Below are 20,999 nucleotides of genomic sequence, written 5' to 3' on the forward strand. Positions count from 1 at the left end.
TCCCACCCCTAGGGGCTATGTGTAAGCCTGCTGAGCCTGAAGTGAGGACTCCAACAATCACAGTTGCCTCCGATTCAAGTATGTATAGCTCTGACGATGTTAGCATCAATAGATAAGGGAAAATAGGGAAAACCTACCTGAGGTTAGCCCCACACTCCATCAGCTAAGACTTGGCAACCCTGAACTTTTGCCTCCTGGATTCCTCTTTAATGCTCTGCATCTCACTGCTCACAAACTCTGAATAGCCAAAAATAAAGTGTGGAGTAGTGGGCAGGACAGAGCAGGCTGAACCAGCAACAGAAATGAATGTACTTCCTTTATCGAGGGGTGACGAACAAAAACAAAAAGACCAAACACGTAAAAACCCAGGGTGCTAGATATACAAACTCAATTCGGATTCAAGCTCATCTAGACCCTGGTCATAATCCCTAGTGAGGTGCCTATGAGCACCAAGTCAGGGAATGGGACAAGAGTGAGTTGGAGGCCAAGAGAAAGGGTGGAAAGGGGATTCCCCTAGGTCTCCCGTTGTTCACCCTTACAGTGGTATCTCCATCTTCCCAGTGACTGTGAAGATCTGCCAGGCCCTGTCCTCTTGGCCCTAACCTCACCCCAGCCAGGACTTGAAGGCCAGTGGCCACCGGTTCTCCCTCCCTTGCTCAGTCCTCACTTGCTCAGGCTTCTAGCCTTGTTCTCTTCCTCCACATTCTTCTCCGTGATTAGTAGCAGGTTAAGTACTGTAGAATGCCACAGTGAGGCTGGGGCCAGAAGAGGTGGGGTGGAGACGGGATGAAGAGGAGGAAAGAGTTGTCCCAGGACCCCTTTCTTCACGGGATCCCAAACTGTACAACCAGCTCTTCTTTCGCGTCCACACGGATCTGAGAAAGTGCACTGTAGGCATAAGCAGCTATCCTGGAGACCTGAGGCAGAGGAGCCAGGGAGGAAAAGAACAGACATGAGAGGGAGAACTGGGAAAGTGGAAGATGAAATAGCAATAAAAGGATTGATGAAGGACTGAAAGCCAGAAAGAGCTGGGTGTGATGGTGCTTGCCTGTAATCCCATAACTCAGGGGACTAAATCGGGAGCTGTAACAGTGAGTCCTTCTCTCAAAAAAAAAAACCAAGGGTTAGGTTGTAGTTTACTGGTAGAACACTTGCCTAGCAAATGCACAAAGTCCTGGGTTTCACCTTTGGTAGGAAGTAAGAGAGAGGAGGGAGGGCGGGAGAGAGGAAGCAGATGCTGGAAGACTAAAGGGTGTGGGGAAGAACTAAGAAGGCTATAACAACTAAGAGAACAAGGTGGGAATAAGCTGGGCTCACCATAGGCCAGGTTCCCTCCCTTCTGTGAAGCGGTGTGGGAAGGGGATAGGGGACAGGCCAGGAGTGCTCACCTGCTGCAAGTCAGAGAAGGGGATGGGCTCGCTGGCCAGCACTTGGTGAGGCTGGCTGGTGAGAGACGGCAGCGGTGGCAGCTTCTTCCAATGGGTCAGACTGCTGCTAAGCACAGCCAAGCGGGTACTGGCCAAGAGGGGAGGGGTCATGGAAGGACAATTAGGCCAAAGCTTGCCCTGCCCTGCCCAGTACGCCTCACTCACTTTGGCCAGAGGACCATGGTGACAGGGTACAGCTCATCACAAACTCACTTGGCTGTACTCCTTTGGCCTGATCACCCTTGATCAAATATATTGGGCAAACAGGGCTGACTTGAACGCCTGAGACGCCAAAGTGATCTGTAGTCAGTCTTCTGGGCAGCACCCAAATGAAGAGCCTGGACGGGGACCAGACCCCAAAGCTAGAAAGGAATGACTAGGAGGCTTGGCACTGTGCTCACCTGTATTGCCTTGCCCGGTCCATGTATTCATGCTGCTCCATGCCCTGGGAGTCTGCAGCAGACACATCAATGATGTTGCTTTGAAGAGAAGAGACAGAAAAGACATGACAGCTGCTTCAGAGAGGCACAGACAAGTATCAGTGCTAGTTCAAGTCCAACGATATCTGACACTAATACTCCCAGCTGCCCACTGTATCAGGGCAGAACCCAGAGGCATTTCTCCCTAGTGACCTTGTCCTATTCCCCTGCCCCTGCCTGGTCCTGTGACACTCACCTGGCTGTCTTGGCAAGGATAGAAGAAAGCAGGGCCTGTTCATCTGTGCGAGCTGAAGGTAGGCTGTTGTAGTTGGGCTCAGCTCCATTGAGGGCTTTGGTGGGGGTGCTACTGGGGTCCAGCAACAGCTTCCGCTCCTCCCGATCCTAGAAGGGGCCAGTAGAAAAAAGTCAGCCCCAGCACCTTAAGTCTAAACTTCATTTCTTCTCACAGGTCCTCTCCTCAGACCAGCTCTGACCTTTAAATACTATTTTTATAAAGGTAACTCAAAGTGTCCAGATGGATCCAAAGTCAGAAAACATTCAGTCTCTGACTGGCCCAAAGCTGGTGGCAGTCTAGGATGAACCTAGAGAACCTGAAACATTCAGTAAGGAACAAAGCAGGCATTTGCCAGCAGTCCTGCAGCCTGACTGTGAACTGCTCAACACCTACTGGAAACTAGAAGCCTGAGCAAGTTGGAAAATACCAAAATAAGGGTGTAAAGGAAAAATGGATACAAGTCAGAACCCAAGAACAGCCTTCCTGGTTCACTGGAAAAAGTACTTCCCAGGAAGGATGTTGTCCCCCAACACAGTGAGGCCCTGTTGAGGCCAGACAAGGCCCTGGACCCCAAGACAAAGCAGGCCCACTGTAACTTGCCTTATATTACCTTAAGGCAGAAACTCCTAGCCCACAAATGAGACACAACCATTATCCTCTCTTCGTTCTCTCCAGGATCTTTGTAAGGCCATCACAAGAAACAACACACACATGCACACAACATAGTTTTTCCATGTTCCCTAGGCTGCCCTGGAACTATATAACCAAGTTGGCCTGGAACTTGCCAGTGTCCAGATTCTACCTTCCCCAGTGCTGAGATTACAGGTATGTTCTGGGCGTTCACCCTCCTGTAGCCTGGTACCTGGCATGTGCTGACCTCAGAGGAACAGTGGATCTGCTCCTCCCTGCCAAACTGCACTCTTTCCCCAACATCCTCCTCAGTCTTTCGCAGTCCTGCTACTATTAGCCTATATAGACAACCATAACCACCAGAATGGATCTAGAATTAAACCAGGTCTATCTTCTACAACTATCTCCTTGTCCTGGTTCAGATCCTTGTTCTAATCTACTGCTTTCTAGGCTCAACACTGCCTTGAGTCCATCAGCCCCAGGTCCCGCTGGTGTTGTGTCAGGTGCAGTTTGGATAAGCAGACCTGCTGATGTCTATGTAGGCCACTTCTGGAGGAATAGAGTGTAAGGGGGGGATGCCAGCCAATGCCGACCCATCAATTTTTGTGGCCAACTGCCAGTCTCAGCACTCTCCTCCCAGCCTGTCTCAGTTCCTCCCAGCTTCCCTGCTGCAGGAGCTGATCCCTTGCCCACAACTCACCCTACAGAGAGCTACTTCCTCCTGTCTTGCCTGCCCTACCCCACACAGGCTCAGCCTTTCCACCTTGCTCTTCCTCCTCAGGTCATCTGACCCAGTTCACCCTGGCAAAAGGAAGCATCTATGGCCTTCTGCCCCATTTACCTCTAGGTTCCCAGATAACCTTTCTCCCTCTTCAGTATTAACAGGCTAGAAAGATAAAATGCCAAAGATGAAAGAATTTCTAAGGAAAGCTAGCTGCTAGCTCCTAATGAGACCCACAATGCTTTCTGTGTCTGTTTTTCCATCCCCAGTCCTGACAGATCTTCCTGCAGGACCACAGTGCCATCATCACTCCCATTCCCCCACCAGGGGTTCAAGAACAAGGTTATCCAACTTCCTGAAGAGGCCTAGCAACCCCAGAGAGCAGACAAACTGGGCCAAGAGTAGTGGTGGACACCTTTAATCCCAGCACTCATGGAAGGCAAAAAGATCTGTGAGTTAAAACCAAACTGGTCTATATAGCAAGTTCCAAGCCAGTTAAGGCTACATAGAGTCACCCCCACCCAAAAAAAAAAAAAATTGACATCACCTGACTCCCAAAGAATGAGTGGTACTCAGTAAGTTTGCCTCCCAAGCCAGTACAGCCTGAGTTAAGATTTCACCATCTACTTTAGCCCACAGCATCTGCCTGCAACTTCTTCAGTGCAGAGAGCCCATGTCTTGTGCTTGAACACACCTTGACTAGATTACTTCATTTTTATTTCATTTTATTTTTGTTTTTTTGAGACACAGTTTCTCTGTAGCTTTGGAGCCTAGCTCTTGTAGACTAGGCTGGTCTCGAACTCACTGAGATCCGCCTGCCTCTACCTTCTGAGTGCTGGGATTAAAGGTGTGCACCACCACCGCCTGGTTTTGGCTAGAGTACTTCTAATGTTAACTAAATCTTAGACCCTCTGAGCTTTTTCCTCAGCTTTAAACAGATATTAACTCATATGACAGGTAATGTAAAAGCCCTCTGAAGACCTTAATATTTGTACATTTCTCTTTTTCTTTGAGACAGACTCGCTATGTACCTCAAAACTGGCCCCAAACTATGTAGCCAGACAGGCCCCAAACTTGAAGCAGTTCTCCACTTCAGTCACCAAAGTGTTGGATTTTAAGCGTAAGCCAAGAAGGATGGCTTTCTTCTAATAAAGGGGCAGGCAGTGGAGACAGGAGGCTGGGGAAATGATTCTACTGGTACATGTCTAGCAAGCACAAAGCACTGGGTCTGATCTCCACTACTGAATAAACTGGACATCCATGGCACAGACCTATGATCTCAGCACTCAGGCAGAAGCGGGAGAATCACAAGTTCAAGGCCATCCTCAACTACACAGCAGGTTTGCCAGTCTGGACTACATGAGACCTTGTCTCAGCCAGAAATGAGACTCAATCAGGGAAAGGTGGAATTTTAGGAAGTTGGTGTCCTTTTCCCACCAGGCCACAGCTCTGTCATCAGTTAGGAATACTGCCTTCTCCTTTCTGGATGTTTTGGGATGGGTTCCTGTTTATGCTCTTCTCTCCTTTAGTAGGCCTGGATGAAGTAAAAGATTCTTGCTACACGGCTTGTCAAATTCAGGTCAAATAACATGTTCCAGGATCCAGAACCAATCACCCTGCCAAACAAATCACGTTTTCTTGAACTGCAGTTTCAAGAACTACAGTTCGCTGGTGAAAAAACAACCTCTCAAGTACAGTGATGTCACTTATTCTGACTGTACCCTCCACGAGCCCGGGGAAACTGTTCTCTGTGGCTTGGTGCCTACTCTGTGTAGGAAGCAGAACCCAGGCTTTAGGCAACTCTAAAAGGTGTGGCCAGTGGCCTGACCCGGCGGGGCAGGGATTGTGGTGTGCAGAGGAATGAGGTGCACCAAGGGGAGACGGAAAACTTCAAAGACAAAATCCTCTAAGTCTCTCCAAGCTAATGTTTTCTCCAAGGGAATAACTCTACAGTCACATTTTTCTGAGTGGCAGTCTCTAGCTAGAGGAACCTTCAGGCACAGACTGGGAACAGGAAGCCAAACACATAAACAAAAATCAACTCCCTATCCCCTCTTTCCTCCATATCGGTCAAAGCTAAACTCTACTGCTTCCCTGACATCCCGATGTCTCCACTCTACTAAAATCTTCACTGGCCGACTCAAATGCCACCAACTTCCAGAGGCCTTCCGACACCAGGCCAGCGATGACATTACATCTCTAACATCAGTTACAGAACACACACCAATTTCTTATTTATCTCAGGAGACTAAGTGCCTCAAATTACCTATCTCTAAGAACGGGTTCGTAAAGTCCACTTATACAAGCAGCAGTGAAGGCACAGGAATCTGGGAAAGCGAATGCGTCCCAGGCACCCAGCCTGAGGATTCAAGCTGTGAAAGTTCTGAGGGTATCAGAAAGTGGAAGGGGAGGGGCCGAGTCAGGCGGCGGCCAGTGCCACCCAAGGCTGGAGTAAGACCAGGATCCCTAAGAGGGTAGGAGCCCTGCTCGGCGTCCTCTCTGTAATCTGTCCCCTCCAGGCCTCCGTACTCCGTGAGCCTGCAATCCGGCTCCCTGCCGCTGCGGGCTTCTTTCTGGGCCCCAAGTCCCGCGGTCGTAGCCCACAGTCCCAAACCCGCCAGCCGCGCCGCACCTGGTCCGAGTCCTCGTTTTCGCTGCTATAGCAGCACCCCATGGCGGGGTCGGGCCGGGCGCTCAGGCGGCGCCGAGGAGGGACGGCGTCCGTCAGGAGCCTTTCCGGTCACATGACCCGCAGCTGCCGCCAGCTCCCCTCCCCCGCCCGGCCTGTCCCAAAACCTCTAGGACACCACCGCCAAATCGCGACTTCCGGTCCCGCCCCTCCGCGTGACCATAGCCGACCAATGGAAAAGCGCGTCCTATGTGCAGGACGCGCGGCACGTGACCTGAGGGGCGGGTCACATGATTTTGTTTTCCCAGTCACTAGCTCCGAATCCTTCGGTCGCCTGGCTGGTGCGTGAGTTGTGAGATCACGTGGTGTCAAGGCCACCTTTGTGGGTGCGAACTCTATTAGATAAACTGTTCAGCGCCACGGGAGGGACGCGCTTCCCTCGGGAGCTAATTGCCAGTTTCTTTGTATCTGTGTGACCAAGGTTTCTCCATGTAAACTGGCTAGCCTGAAACTCGCTATGTAGACTAGACTGGTCTCGAATTTAGAGAACCACTTGCTTCTGCCTTCCGGCAAAACTGAGTACGTATATGAGTGTGAACACGTGTCATGCTGCACGTGTGAAGATCACGGAATGACTTGTGGAAGTTAGTTGTATCTTTCCACCATGTGTTTTCTAGGGATTGAAGTCAGGTGCTCAGGCTTTCTGTCAGGCGGCTTCTAGCCACTGAACCATCCCTTTTTTGGCAGTTTCTTGATTAAGGTGAATTATGCCTGCACAGGCAGATGGCAGACAGTCCTCCCTCCACGTTAGGGATTACAGCCCAAATACAAACCTTTTCTGATCCTATTCTGAGCACTTTTCCTCCCTTTACTTAACCCAGTCTTATTTATTAAATTAGCAAATGCTGGGGCTAGAAACGATTCAGTGATGAGAAGCACTGACTGCTGCCTCCAGAGGATCGGAGTTCAATTTCCCAAAACCCACATGGTGGCTCACAATCATCGAACTCCAGTCCCAGGATAAACGGTGCCCTCTTCTGGCCTCATTACAACATGTACACCGTGTATAAACACACATGCAGATCAACCAGGAATACGCGTAATTTCTTTTTCTTTTTTTTGTTTTTGTGTTTCGAGATGGTTTCCCTGTGTAGCTTTTGGAGCCTGTCCTGGAATTTGCTCTATAGACCAGGCTGGCCTCAAACTCACAGAGATTCGCCTGCCTCTGCCTCCCCAGTGCTAGGATTAAAGGTGTGCGCCACCACCGCCCGGCTGAATACACAAAAAATTAAAAACAGACACACACACCCACACACACCAAGGGCTGGAGAGATGGCTCAAAGGTTAACAGCACTGACTGCTCTTCCAGAGGTTCTGAGTTCAATTCCCATCAACCACAAAGTGGCTAACAACCTCTTCTGGCATGCTGGTAGAACACTGTATACATAGTAAATAAATCTTCAAAACAAAACCACAAATATTTACTGGCTATCGTGTGCCACTCCCTCATAATGTGGAATTCCCTAGTCTAGTGATCACATTGAATTTTATTGAGTTTCTGACTTCATCACTTCTACCAAATGTGAGCTACTGAAAGACAGCCTAACTTCTCTGTGACCTATGCCCTAACACTTACAGAAAACTTGGATTTTGAACTGAGTAAATAAGTCTCAATTGTTTTGGCTTGTATCATGCCCCATGTCCTGATCCCAAGGGCTTGGGAGATGTCACCAGGCCTATCAGAATTTATTAATTCTTTAAGACCCTAGAGTTCTGCTAAGTTTCAGGGTACCTGAAAAAAGGAGGCAGCTGAAGTTTGTCACTGGGCCTGGTAACCTGAGCCACAGGTCTCAGGTAACAACAGCCTCAGCATCAATAATTGAAATCAGGTCCAGTCTCCTTTAGGGTTATTCCTCTCAAGGACTTCCCATTTCGGTACTCAGGTCTTTTCTAGGAGCCTTCAGCCCAGGTAAGCAGGGCCTTGTGGGTTCCCAATCACACCAATTCCTGCCCATATCACAAACCTTTTTACATTCATTCATATACTCTAAATTTTAGCATACACTCAGATCTGGGTGGGGGCAGTGGGAGGAAAAAGGACAGCTATCCCCTCGGGGTCCTGGAGAGGAAAGCTGGGTACTGTAAAAGTGGGGTGGGTGTGTGCATGTTTCACTTACGAGGCGAATTCTTAGTGGGGGGAAATAGAAAAGTTGAGACAAGACTGGAGAAAATACATAGAACCAAGGAGGACAAACACCTCAAGAGCAGAGCAGACAGAAAGAGACCTTGGATAGAATTAACTTGGTATATAGGTTGAATTTATTTTTGAGACAGGGTCTCAAATGTAGCTCACATTGGCTTTAAACTTGAGATCCTTCTACCTTGGCCTTCCTCATGATGGGATTACAAGTGCGCACCAAAATACCATGGATAGTACTTATTTTGTTCTTTTTTGTTTTGTTTTGTTTTTTCGAGTCAGGGTTTCTCTGTAGTTTTGTTTTTTTTTTTGTTTTGTTTTTTTTTTTTGGTTTTTTTTTTGGTTTTTTCGAGACAGGGTTTCTCTGTGGCTTTGGAGCCTGTCCTGGAACTAGCTCTGTAGACCAGGCTGGCCTCGAACTCACAGAGATCCTCCTGCCTCTGTCTCCCGAGTGCTAGGATTAAAGGCGTGTGCCACCACCACCCGGCTATTTTGTTCTTTTAAAAGATTTTATTTCTATTTCATATGTATGGATGACTTCTGTGCACCATGTGCATGCAGTGTCTGTGGAGACCAGAAGAGGGCAACAGATCCCCTGGAACTGGAGTTACCGACAGCTGTGATTGACCAGATGTTGGTGTTGAGAATCAAACCCAGGGCCTTTGAAGAGCAATCAGTGCTCTTCACCATAGAGCCAGCTCTCCAATGTTTGGGATTTTTGTTGTTGTTGTTTGGTTTTTTTGTGTGTGTATTTTTGTTTTGTTTTATTTTTTGCTAAGGTTTTTTTGGGTTTTTGTTTTTGTTTTTTGTTTTTTTTTGCTTATACTCATGTTCATCCCCCTTGAGGGGATTGGATCTCCTGGAACTGGGGTTATAGATGTTTTTGAACCACCATGTGAATTCTGGGACTGAACTGAGATCTTCTTCAAGAGCAGCAAGTGCTTTCAACCACTGAGCCATCTCTCCAGACCCAGGCATAGTGTTTGATCCTTTTAATAAAGTAAAGCATGGTGAGAGCATGACAGGATTTGAAGACAAAGCTTTTATCTTTTTTTTTTTTTTTTTTTGGTTTATTTTGGTTTTTCTTTCTTGAGACAGGGTTTCTCTATGTAGCCCTGGATGCTCTGGAACTCACTCTGTAGACCAGGCTGGCCTTGAACTCAAAGAGATCCTCTTGCCTCTGCCTCCTGAGTGCTGGAATTAGAGGCATGTGCCACCAATGCCTGGCAAGCTTTTTTCTTTGGCTACACTATAATGGATCAGAGATTATGGGAGGAAGATACACCAAGAAACTGATGAAAAGGTCCTGAAGAGGAATGATGTTAGGGAGGTAAGAAAATGGGCGGTTGTAGGAACAGTACAGAAATGGATCCTGTCAGGACTAGAAAGGGAGACAGCTGTGGCTGAGTACTAAACACAGGCAGCATGGCATGAAGAGTGCAGAGCGCGTAGGCTGGATTCAAATCAGTCTCTCAGCCGGGTGGCAGCGGTGCACACCTTTAATCCCAACACTCAGGAAGGAGAGGCAGGCGGATCTTTGTGAGTTGGAGGCCAGCGTGGTCTACAAGAGCTAGTTCCAGGACAGGCCCCAAAGCTACAGAGAAATCCTGTCTCGATACACCAAAACAAAAGTCAGTCTCTGTGAGCCACGGTTTGGACAAGTGTGGTAACAGAAACTGATAAAGGCTGCACAAACGACAGGCAAATAGTCCACGTAGGTTTCCCTCGCAGCCTCCCTCTGTCCTAGGACTCCGGCAGGGACAATGTCCCCTGCCATTGCCCTGGCATTCCTGCCACTCGTGCTGACACTGCTGGTGAGGTACCGACACCATTTCCGGCTGCTGGTGCGTACAGTCCTGCTGAGAAGCTTCAGGGACTGCCTGTCGGGCCTTCGAACTGAGGAGCGGGCCTTCAGCTACGTGCTCACCCATGCTCTGCCTGGAGACCCTGGTCACATCCTCACTACTCTAGACCACTGGAGCAGCTGCTGCGAGTACCTGAGTCACATGGGCCCTGTCAAAGGTCAGCGTTCCCTTCTCCAGCCTTCTGTTCCAGAAATAATCCCAAGATAGTGATCCCAGCACTCAGGAGGCAGGGGCAGGCAGATCCCTGTGAGTTTTGAGTCCAGCCTGGCCTACAAGAGCTAGTTCCAGGACAGGCTTGATAGCTACAGGGAAACCCTGTCTCGAAAAACCAAAAAAGAAAAAAAAAAAAAAAAAAGGAAAAGATAGTGAGGAAAGATCTGGTATTCACTGCTTTGCTGGGTACGTAGGAAGCTTCACGCCTGTGTTTATGACTTTTGTTTTTCATTTGGAAATGAGGAGCCTGGACCAAGTTATTCAATTATCCAGCAGACATTTATTGCCACTCTTTGTACCAGGTGCTGAGGGAGGAGGTAGAGGTCACAGAGGGTGAACCAGCCACAAATGCTGGCCCCAGAGAGCATAACACAGGGGGATATCGTAACTCAGAACTTTGTAGTTATCTGTACTAGATTTTCTTTCCTACCAGAGGCTTCCACATCCAACTGAGGATAGCTGCTGTCTAGACAGCACAGTACTTCTAAGTATTATGAGACTTAGGCAATTCCAAAATCAAAACCACAATGAGCAATAAGGGAATGCAGGGGCTTGAGGATGAAACTGAAAGTGTCCCAGGAGCCTTGAAGATAAGGGGGTTGTTTTGCCTGAACCCCTCTGGAGGAAGGAACATTTAAACTGAGTCTACAACGCTTGGATGGAGGAAGGAGTGGGCAAGGGCAATCAGCCTGTCAGCCTCATGTATAAATACAGCATGAAGCAAGCACAGCGGCATGTTTGATACCGGGCACACCTGGTTTAGATCTCTTCTACAACAGCCATCTTACCCCATAGGTCAGATTCTGATGCGGCTGGTGGAAGAGAAGGCCCCTGCTTGTGTGCTGGAGCTGGGTACCTACTGCGGATACTCTACAATCTTTATTGCGCGGGCCTTGCCCCCTGGGAGTCGCCTTCTCACTGTGGAGCGGGACCCTCGTACAGCAGCAGTGGCTGAAAAACTCATCCGGCTGGCTGGCTTCGATGAGCAAATGGTCAGCTTCCATCTCCCCAGCTCAGGGCCAGGTTTCTTTTGGGAAAGTCTCCCATTCAAGGAAGCAGCTCCACTCAGGCAGCTGGCATCCTGGAGGGCATGTAACTCCTACTCCCTCAATCCCGAGTCATTTGTTCTTATTTTCTACGGACTATAAAGGCAGCAGCTAAGAGGAAGCTCTCCACAGCCAAGCAAATCTCAGTCCAAATCTTATTGTTCAGTTAGTTGTGTGACCTCAGGTATAGCACATGCTGTGATTCCCAGCTTCTTCATGGCACATAATAGGAATTACAATACTGATGCTGACTACTCAATTTCTGAGGCCGGAGGAAATGGGAGACACTTGTGCAGGCCTAGACCAGTGCTGGCATGAGTCTGTCATGGGGGTCAGGAGAGGGGAAGCAGTCCTTCCTATTCTCACCTTCACTATGGCTTTCCCCAAAGGTGGAGCTCATTGCGGGCAGCTCAGAGGAAGTGATCCCACGCCTAAGAGCTCAGTACCAGCTGAATCGGGCAGATCTGGTGCTACTGGCACATCGACCTCGATATTATCTACGGGATCTGCAGCTCCTGGAAGCCCATGCTCTACTCCCAAGTGGTGCCACTGTATTGGCTGACCATGTGCTTTTCCCTGGTGCACCCCGCTTCCTACAGTACACAAAGAGCTGCGGCCGCTATCGCTGTCGCCTCCACCACACCAGCCTCCCAGACTTCCCTGCCATCAAGGATGGCATAGCCCAACTCACCTATGCTGGACCTGGCTGAGATCCAGCACCTGGGATATTTACTGATACAACCTCAACCCCACTCAAGCAAGGACCTCAGAATATCCCCTTTCCCTTTCTGTTTAGTGTCCAGCATATGCTAAGTTCAGGCTGGGGAAGCTTTCTTCTCAACTTGGCCTGCCCCCAACCTCCATATCAATCCAAAGTGTCAAATTCTATCAGTCTTCTTGGTCCCACAAGATCCTCTCCTAGAAAACTGGAGACTGCAACCAGAAGTCCTGAGCCCTTGTTCTGTTATTGACTGCTCCCTCCAGGTGAGTCCTTCCTTCTTCTGAGATTGCTTATTCTCTTAATACTAAGGGCTGGAAAGATGGCTCAGCAGTTAAGAGCACTGGCTGCTGTTCCCTATCTGGAGGACTCAGGTTCAATTTCCAGCACTCACATGGCACAGGCACACATGTGATATACATACACACATACATACAAAAAAATCTCTAGGCATAAATAAATTACAACAAAAAGAAGACAGCTGGCTGGCAGAGCCCCCAGAGCCTCCCAGCTGTGGGACTCAGACAGCTTCTGGATGTAATCAGAGGCAGCTGCAGACAATGAGGCCCCGTAGAGCATCCAGGTGCAAGCTAGGCCACAAGAATTATCAATCACAGAAGCCTGGCCTCCGATCCTAGCCCACCTGGTCTATTAGGTTTGCCTGAGATCCCTTAAATGACCCCTTCCCACTGTCCAAGAAAAGATAACTGGACTCCTCTGGGTCCCACCAACAAACAGGGAATAGACATTGGGGAAAAGAATCAGTCCTGTGTCTTTATTAAAGAGGTTTAGAAAGAGACCACACCTGGCAACCAAGGAATGAGGTACCAGCCAGGAAGGTGGGATGGGCTCAGGCTCTCGGGATTCAAGGGAAGACTGATGGCCTGGGAGGGCCCAAGGAGACATTGTCCTGGAAGCAGCAGAGACAGTGCCTAAGGGTAAGCTTTAGACACTACAACACAGCTGGTTCTGCAGGCTGAGGGGCTGAGGCTGTGGATGTAAGATAGGCTGGGGTGGCCTGGAATCGCCCTGAGGCCACCTTGGCTTGTCTACCTAGATCATCCACTGGTCCTGATCCTGTTCGTTGCCTTCCATGTCCACCTGAAGAGGAGGCTGGGTGTGGGTGGGGAGGGGCCTCAGCCAGTCTCAGCCCAGATCCTGCCCCTGGGTAGAGCCAGGGTTTCTGCATCCCTCGGCCATCAGTTAGATCAGGGGCAGGAGCCTAGGAACAAAGGCACTCCCTACACCCCGCCTACCTCGTTGACCTCTCCATCATCAGGGGACTCATTATAGTCATTCATCTCATCCATGTCCTGCATGTCCTCATCATCTTCTGAATCCTCTTCACTGTCCTCGTCATCTTCATCATCCTCTTCCTCTTCATCATCATAGTGCTGGTGGGGCCAGAGAGAGTCTGGAGGTCTCAGGGCTACCTGGGCCAGGTCAAGAGCTAGCCTACAGGGAGCCTCCTCCTTTCCAACCCTGCCCACCTTGAGTATGGAGGAGGCTACATGACATGAAGGCCCTTAATGCTAGGCCTAATGCCTACCCCCTCAAGTTCCCACTTTTGCTGTCTACTCTTATTAAGAACAAGTGTTCTGAGTCAGAAGCAAGGCCATTAAATTAAAATGAAGCCCTGGTCTACTGGGCTCCATTTCGTCCCCACCCGCTGGGGCCACTCACCTCTGAGGCTGGCTTGCCAATAGGTACCAGGTTGTTGTCTTTCTCTGCGATGCTCTGGAGCTGTGGGCAAAGGAGTTTGGGGAAAAGTAGGGCCAAGGCCCAAGCAGAGCAGGTCAAGGGCATGGGACTGGCTTTCTCTATCCCTTCCAAGATTCCCCCCCCCCCCACGCAGTTCTCAGGAAGATTCGACCCCCTTTCTCCTGTCATCTGCTCTTTATAAAATTGTGTGTGAAGTCTTTTGGCCTCAGGTTTCTTATATAATTCTGGAGAGAGTAAAGTGAGACACTCAGCCTGGAATATGGCATCTTGTAAGTAATTAAGTTAAAATCATTAAGTCCTGTGATTAAATATAGATAGAATTTAGGCTGTCTGGAGCTTGACAAGTAATCCAGCCCTGAAGCCCTATGCTCCCTCAAGCAGTTAGGGCTCCACAAAATAAGAACTTCAGCCTCCAAGTACCCAGCGTGACTGATCCCAACTCAGAGAGAAATGCTCTTCCTAAGCAGGTCTCCAGGATAAGGTAAGGTCGTCTCCATGCTGAGCTAGGTCCTCACTCACCCAGGCCTGATGCTGCTGCTCCTGCTGCTGCAGCTCTGTCTCCTCCACACAGGGTCGATCCAGATTAAACCACAGTGTCTCAGTCACACGAGGGAACAGTGACGGGAACAGGGTGGACATGGCCCCTAAGCTGAGGGAGAGGGTCAAGTGAGTATGTTTTGTTTTGTTCTGATGCAGTTGTAATTTGATTTAGGGGTGGGGTGGAGTGGAAGGCAGCAGAGAAGCTTCCCTTCCCTCTCGAAATCAGACAGACCTGAGTTTGAGTCCTGGCTCCATCACTTACTAGCTGTTTGACTTTGGCCAATACACTTAACCTCTCTGGGCCTCAGTTTCCTCATCTGTAAAAATGGGGATAATAACAATTATATCATCCTTAAAGTTATTCTGACAACAAAACAAAATAATGGATAAAGTTCTTTGCCGCTTAAGGACAGAAGAGACTGGGAGCCAGAGATGGAATGTGGCATTGTGATTATATACAAAATTAGCACTAGCAGGAATTCAGTAAAAGTCTCCTTTAACACACACACAAACACAGACATCATAAAACTCATTCTTTGCTCTTTTGATTCATATCACATCCAACTAGTGCAAAAATGTTTTGGACATGAACCACCTCTCACCGACCAGCCAAACTGCACTACACACAACTAGGAAGCACGGACAGACAGACAATAAGCGGAAGGATGAATGATGAACCGACATGTGAGAGAACAAATAAAATCAACTTTGTGGATTAAAGCTGAAGCCCAGGAAGGTCATCAAGAAGCTGATTTAAATTCTATCAGCTCGTAAGACCCAGTGACAGGTAGGCTTGACTTTATGTCGCACGCTGGGTGGGGTTTATTTAGAACATACACAAGGAAGGGATCCTAGTCCAGCGATGTAGCAAGAGCACAGAAAAAAACAGAACTGGTGCCCCCCCCCTTTTTTACAACGAGATAGGGTCTCATTAAGTAGCCCTGGCTAGTATGGAACTCACTATAAAGACCAGGCTAGTCCCAAACTCACAGAGATCCGCATGCCTCAGCCCCCGAATGCTGGGATTAAAGGCGTGCACCAGCCATCACACTCGGCTCTACTCTATCTTTTGTTCTAATCTGATCCACACGTAGAACTAGCCGCTGCCATTCCCTAAACCAAAGCTTCCCAGGCCCGTGTGACAGGAAAACAGCGCCAACCCTCATCCCAAAAGTACTAACAGAATCTGTATCCTAAAACCCTACCCACCACCGCCCATTCTTTGCTCATTATAATAATAACTGTGAGCTTGACCAACAGGAAGGAGGCAGGGGCGGGTCTCTGACAGGTTTTTGCCCTAATAGGGATGCTAGTCGCAAAAAATGCGCGCGGCCTGGCTGAAGCCAATTAACTGAAAGAAATGCTGGGTGACAGGAAGTGAACCTAGTGAATGACGGAACTTGTGTGATGGGTGGGGCTTAGATTTAAGGAAGCTGCCAATGAGCAGGATGTCGTTAAGCGTCAAGGAGCGGAATAGACGAGTTGCTGGGGAGGTGAGTCAAAGGAACGGGGTTTCTCTGGAAGCAGGAAGAAAGAAGGAGCAAGGAGACAGCAACAGCTTCGTTTCCGCACTTACCGCGCCAAGAGCCGGCAGCCGGCAGCGACCCGGAAGCGCTTCCCCAGGCCTGAACGGAAGAATCCACCAGATTCCGGGACCCACTCAACGCATGCGTCCTCCGTCTCCTTTTGTTTCCCGCTCTTACCTACCAGACCGTAAGTGATGTGACGTAACTTAGCACGCTCTAGTTGGGGGAGGACACTTACGTGCCAGGCCTACCTGTTGGCCCCGCCTGGAATCTCAGGCGTCCGGTTTCTGCAGACCGGCCCCTCCCCCGGCCTGGCGTTAGGCCGTGCGTGCGTGCGTGCGTGTCTCTTGGGAATAATGGCTCCCAGAGACGTGCGCATGTTTGAACGTGTGTGTCGCTGCGTTTCAGGGCGGCCATTTCCACTCTTCTCAGTCTCCCGTTTGAACACATTTTTTTTTTTTTTTGTGAGGATACCTTGAACATGCTAGACAAACCTGTTACGGAGCTACATCATATAATATTTCTTTTCATTTTTGAGACAGGGTCTGTGTTTTCCTGGCTGGCCTGAAACTCACTTTGTAGGCCAGGCTAGCCTCAAATTCTTCCTGCCTTGCCCCGTACCGGTATTAAAGGTGTGCACCACTATGCTGGCCTCCTTTGAGTATTTAAAACTATCTTATGTGTATGAGTATTTGGCCTGCATATATGTATTTGGTGCCGGGTGCTTGTAGAGGCCAGCAGAGATTGTTAGGTCTCCAGAATCCAGCTGGAGTTAAAGAGGTTTGTGAGCCACCATGGTTAGGGTGCTCTGGACGTGGGGCCTCTGGAAGGGCAGCTAGTGCTTTTTTGTTGTTTTCGATTTTTGAGGCAGGGTTTCTCTGTAACAGCCCGAGTTGTAGACCAGCCTGACTTTGAATTCTCAGAGATCTGCCTCCCAAGTGCTGAAGAAAAGGCATGCACAGGGGCACCCAGGACTCTGAACCACTGTGACATCTCCACTCCTGTTTTTTCAATTTGGTTGTTTTTTGGTTTTTGTTTGTTTTTTTTTTTTGTTGTTGTTGTTGTTGTTGTTGTTTGATTGGTTGGTTGGTTTGTCATCGTTGTTCTGTGTGTGTGTGTGTGTGTGTGTGTGTGTTTTATATGTTGTTTTTCAAGACAAACCTTGGCTGTCCTGGAATTCACTCTATAGACCAGACTGGTCTGGAATTCAGAGGTTCACCTGGCTCCTAAGTGCTGTGATTAAAGAATTGAAGACATGTGCCACCACACCTGGCCTTTCTCATTCTTTTATGTATGCCTTGGACAAAAAGTATTTGTGTCTGAAGTCTGTCCCAGATTCTGATACAAACTGAGAAGAAATCCATAAACATGGCTGTTGCCCTCAAAATCCTTATAACAAGCTTATGGAACTACATTCTATTTCTGGGAAACTCAACTGCTCTTCTGAGGTGTATCCCAAACATCCTGGGAAGGTCTTGGTTACCTGTTCCATTACTGATGCCTCCTTTTGCTTCTGCGTTAGCGTCCCAGCCTCTTTCGGGGCCCCAGTCATCCAAAGTCTCGCTGTTGGCCCAACTAGACCTGTAAACTTTGGAAAATTCATTAGTTTTTTTGTTCATTTGTTTGTTTTTCTTTTCATGAGCACGTGTGTGTGTGGGGGGGTGCACATATTTGAATGTATGCAAGTGCACATGCGTGTGTATGTGAACAACCCCAGAGTGACCCTGGGAATCTTCTTCAGTGCTCTGTCTAAGACTTTAATAAAATTGTGGTAGCACAGACCCATAATCCTAGCACTTAGAAACACGAGGCAAGAGGATGTGAGGTTCAAGGACTATTCTGTATAGCATGTTCAAGGCCAGCCTGAAATATATAATTAGACCCTGTCTCTGAGAAAACCAAGTATAAATTTTAAAAATAAAAATCGGAGCCAATGAGATGATTCAGTGGTTAGAGACACCACTTGCATGGAAACCTAATGAATAATCTGAGCTCAATCCCTGGGACGCACATGTAGGAGAGAGCTGACTCTTCTAATTCTCTTCTGGCCTTCACACGCACACTGTGGTAGTTGTGTGCTGCCTTCTACACTGAATAAATGGGAATCAGAAAAAAAGGTTAGCCAGGCATGATAACACGTGCCTTTAATCCCAGCACCCACGAAGTAGAAGTAAGCAGATCTATGTGAGTTCAAGGCCAGCATAGTTTACAAAGTGAGTTCCAGAGCAGTCAAAGCTGTTTAAAAAAAAAAACAAAACGAAAAAACCAAACGCATAAATAAATAAATATCCCTGTACTTGGAGGTGGAGTCTTGGGATTCTAGCATTGAAGGCCAACCTGGATTATATAGCAAGTTTGAAACCAGGCTGTGCTGCATAAGACTGTCTCAACAAGAGGCAGAGGTAGGTGGCTCTCTGAGTTCAAGGCCAGCCTGGTCTACAAGAGTGAGTTCCAGGACAGCCAGGGCTACACACTAAAACCCTGTCTTGAAAAACAAAAAGGACCAGGCATCCAGTGCAGAAGCCCTACCAAAGCCCCAACTCAGTGTCCTGTGTGGTAAATGCGTAGAGGAGGACAGGGAGGCGGTAAGAAGCCCTATGCAACACCACCTCGCAGGGAGGGGTACAGACTCTGACTTTTATGTTGTGTGAGGAGAAAATGAGGGGTATGAACAGAGGATCTACACAGTCTTTATATTTTAACATTAGTTTGTCTCTTTAAGAAAAGAAATGACCTGGCATGGTATCACGCGAGAGGCAGAGGCAGGCCTCTGAGTCTGAGGCCAGCCTGATCTACAATGAGAGTTCCAGGACAGTCAGGGCTGTTACACAGAGAAACCCTGTTTCAAAACACCAATAAATAAATAAATAATAAAAAAAAGAAGAAAAGTATTAGGTATATTTCTTAAGACAAACCTCTCCGCCGACACCAATAATTCCAATCAGACCAAATTAGACCAAAATAAAAGATGCCCACATTTAATAAATGCAGCGCTCCTGGGTGGCCAAGAGCATGGCGGGGGAGGGGGGGAAGTGGGGGGACCATGCAAAACCTGAAGACCACATGTTTCTTTTTGGGGCAGCAGCCTAAATAGCCTGTGGGAGTGGTGCTGACCCTCCCTGGGGAGAAGTCAGGGCTTGGTGGGATTTTCCGGAGGTGGAGTCCGAACCAAGACAACTCCCAGGGGAGAAGCTTCCAAATATGAATGCCAGGGCTAGGCTGATGCTTTCAATCAATCACCCAAGACTCCTTGGATGTAGGGGTGTTAGAGGGCTGCGGTCTCACTTCCAATGAAACATCCCAGAGTCCTTGGATATAGAGTCTGGCTACTTCCTGCGGGCATGGGGCAATATGGGAGAGGGGAGAGCTGGTAAGTGGGCTCATGCTCAGCAGGAGGAGTGGCTGGAGCGGAATCCGGTTTGATGTCAACCTGGAGACCTCAAGCAGCTGCTTTTTGAGGGAGATGAGAAGGAAGGTGGCTAGGAGAAAGAAAACAATGTTATTATTGGTCCTATGAATGGAGCTAGCCATGGGAAGTCATTAAGCCAGAAAGAATGGGACAGAGGGGTGCCCTGGTTGTACAGGTGAGGCTCAGGTGTATAATTGGAACACAATAGCAGATAAAATCAGATTTAGGTGTTCTTGAGCCAGGAGAGTTGGTACTAATGGTGAAGTACCAGGAGCTGGGGCAGGTGTTGGCATTGTTTGGAGAGCCCTTTGTAAGTTGGTCTTGGCCCAGACAGCAGGAGTGACCTGTAAAATATGCTTGAAACTGGCTGGGGTTAAAATAGGCTCTGGAGATTGTTAGTTTTTTGCCAGACCTTATTCTTGATAAAGAAAATTGGGGACTCTGGATTTTTAAGATACACCTGAAACTTGTTAGTCCTGAACGATGAAGCCTGTTAAAGAGGTGCACCTGTCTGCATTTTAGCAGGAAACTTAGCAAATAAAGTAATCAGCTACCAGTACCTAAGTCATCAAATGCCATTAGACAGATCTGGGAGAGATAAATGAGCAAAACAAGACAGCTTTTTTAGCTATGCAGGCAATCTCAAGTCTCTTCCCAGTCCTTGGAGAACATCAGCCTAGAAGCAGTACTTGCCATTATCTGCTGAGTACAAGAGGCCAAAGATTTTCCTGTGAGGGGACGATTTAGTCTACCTGTCTCAGCAGGATGAGAAGATTGATTACCCGGAAGGCATCCAGGAGGCTGAAAGGCTGCTTTTTCCTGTGTGGATGGCTTTGCCAAATCCAAAGGCAAGCCTGGAGGGGAAATGTTCTTTGCAACCATGTATATCCTTTTTTTTTAATTTTGCCTTTATTTTTTCTGTAAATGTACTTTTTTTTTGATATTTATTGAGCTCTACATTTTTCTCTGTTCCCCTCTCTGCCTCTCCCACCAAGGTCCCCATGCTCCCAATTTACTCAGGAGATCTATCTTGTCTTTTTCTACTTTCTACTTCCCATGTAGATTGTATCTATGTAAGTCTCTCTTAGTGTCCATATTGTAGTCTAAGTTCTCTGGGATTGTGGTTTGTAGGCTGGCTTTCTTTGCTTTATGTTTAAAAACCACCTAGGAGTGAGTACACGTGATAATTGTCTTTCTGTGTCTGGGTTACCTCACTCAAAAAAATGTTTTCTAGGCCGGGCAGTGGTGGCGCACGCCTTTAATCCCAGCACTTGGGAGGCAGAGGCAGGTGAATCTCTGTGAGTTTGAGACCAGCCTGGTCTACAAGAGCTAGTTCCAGGACAGGCTCCAAAACCACAGAGAAACCCTGTCTCAAAAAAAAAAAAAGAAGAAGAAAAAAATTAAAAAAAAAGTTTTCTAGTTCTATCCATTTTCTTGCAAAATTCAAGCTGTCATTATTTTTTCTGCTGTGTAGTACTCCATTGTGTAAATGCACTTTTTTTTAAAGATTTATTTATTTATTGTGTATATAGCATTCTGCCTACATGCATGCCTGCAGGCCAGAAGAGGGCACTAGATCTCTCATTATAGATGGTTGTGAGCCACCATGTGGTTGCTGGGAATTGAACTCAGGACCTTTAGA

The 20,999-nt window shown here is 48.1% G+C and overlaps 4 protein-coding genes across 9 annotated transcripts in view; 2 read left to right on the plus strand and 2 right to left on the minus strand.

Moving 5' to 3' along the window:
• Window positions 1–303: 303 nt before the first annotated feature.
• Window positions 304–6,282, minus strand: Lamtor1 (late endosomal/lysosomal adaptor, MAPK and MTOR activator 1). 2 transcript variants are annotated; one of them, XM_057777458.1, is made up of 5 exons: window positions 6,125–6,282; window positions 2,103–2,248; window positions 1,829–1,906; window positions 1,389–1,515; window positions 304–917 (listed from the first exon to the last, which is right to left on the minus strand). In XM_057777458.1, exons 1-5 carry the CDS (start codon window positions 6,164–6,166, stop codon window positions 825–827), a joined length of 486 nt encoding a protein of 161 aa, XP_057633441.1. In that variant the 5' UTR covers window positions 6,167–6,282; the 3' UTR covers window positions 304–824. The 2 variants fall into 2 exon arrangements, with proteins under 2 accessions (XP_057633441.1, XP_057633442.1); XM_057777459.1 differs by lacking the exon at window positions 304–917 and adding an exon at window positions 1,027–1,098.
• A 3,799-nt stretch (window positions 6,283–10,081) lies between these two features.
• On the plus strand, window positions 10,082–12,161 carry Tomt (transmembrane O-methyltransferase). The gene is made up of 3 exons (XM_057777454.1): window positions 10,082–10,340; window positions 11,192–11,388; window positions 11,832–12,161. The coding sequence occupies exons 1-3, from the start codon at window positions 10,082–10,084 to the stop codon at window positions 12,150–12,152; spliced, it is 777 nt and encodes a 258-aa protein (XP_057633437.1). The 3' UTR covers window positions 12,153–12,161.
• Window positions 11,867–16,118, minus strand: Anapc15 (anaphase promoting complex subunit 15). Of its 5 annotated transcripts, none has more exons than XM_057777463.1 (6): window positions 15,413–15,691; window positions 14,685–14,739; window positions 14,402–14,531; window positions 13,844–13,903; window positions 13,417–13,554; window positions 11,867–13,261 (listed from the first exon to the last, which is right to left on the minus strand). In XM_057777463.1, exons 3-6 carry the CDS (start codon window positions 14,519–14,521, stop codon window positions 13,214–13,216), a joined length of 366 nt encoding a protein of 121 aa, XP_057633446.1. In that variant the 5' UTR covers window positions 14,522–14,531; window positions 14,685–14,739; window positions 15,413–15,691; the 3' UTR covers window positions 11,867–13,213. The 5 variants fall into 5 exon arrangements, with proteins under 5 accessions (XP_057633446.1, XP_057633445.1, XP_057633448.1 ...); XM_057777462.1 differs by having other exon boundaries at window positions 14,402–14,526; window positions 14,655–14,739; XM_057777461.1 differs by lacking the exon at window positions 15,413–15,691 and adding an exon at window positions 15,999–16,118 and having other exon boundaries at window positions 11,870–13,261; window positions 14,655–14,739.
• Window positions 16,009–20,999, plus strand: part of LOC130879199 (folate receptor alpha) — a 52,592-nt gene continuing 47,601 nt past the window's right edge. The window contains exon 1 of the mRNA XM_057777452.1: window positions 16,009–16,135. Within this exon, the coding sequence (XP_057633435.1) occupies window positions 16,090–16,135 (46 nt within the window). The 5' untranslated portion in view covers window positions 16,009–16,089. The remainder of the gene's footprint in view (window positions 16,136–20,999) is intronic.

The sequence above is a fragment of the Chionomys nivalis genome, chromosome 8, assembly GCF_950005125.1.
Source record: "Chionomys nivalis chromosome 8, mChiNiv1.1, whole genome shotgun sequence".
Taxonomy (NCBI): Eukaryota; Metazoa; Chordata; class Mammalia; order Rodentia; family Cricetidae; genus Chionomys; species Chionomys nivalis.

What these genes read in the sequence shown, in the direction of transcription:
- Lamtor1 (XM_057777458.1), bottom strand. Translation starts at nt 6,166, where the DNA reads ATGGGGTGCTGCTATAGCAGCGAAAACGAGGACTCGGACCAG. An exon ending in AAAACGAGGACTCGGACCAG is followed by an intron (nt 2,249 to 6,124) that starts GTGCGGCGCGGC and finishes GGCCCCTTCTAG; the next exon opens with GATCGGGAGGAGCGGAAGCT. An exon ending in ATCCTTGCCAAGACAGCCAG is followed by an intron (nt 1,907 to 2,102) that starts GTGAGTGTCACA and finishes TTCTCTTCAAAG; the next exon opens with CAACATCATTGATGTGTCTG.
- Tomt (XM_057777454.1), top strand. Translation starts at nt 10,082, where the DNA reads ATGTCCCCTGCCATTGCCCTGGCATTCCTGCCACTCGTGCTGACACTG. An exon ending in TCACATGGGCCCTGTCAAAG is followed by an intron (nt 10,341 to 11,191) that starts GTCAGCGTTCCC and finishes CTTACCCCATAG; the next exon opens with GTCAGATTCTGATGCGGCTG. An exon ending in CTGGCTTCGATGAGCAAATG is followed by an intron (nt 11,389 to 11,831) that starts GTCAGCTTCCAT and finishes CTTTCCCCAAAG; the next exon opens with GTGGAGCTCATTGCGGGCAG.
- Anapc15 (XM_057777461.1), bottom strand. Translation starts at nt 14,677, where the DNA reads ATGGAGCCAGGACTCAAACTCAG. An exon ending in AGCAGCAGCATCAGGCCTGG is followed by an intron (nt 13,904 to 14,401) that starts GTGAGTGAGGAC and finishes CTTTGCCCACAG; the next exon opens with CTCCAGAGCATCGCAGAGAA. An exon ending in TTGGCAAGCCAGCCTCAGAG is followed by an intron (nt 13,555 to 13,843) that starts GTGAGTGGCCCC and finishes TGGCCCCACCAG; the next exon opens with CACTATGATGATGAAGAGGA.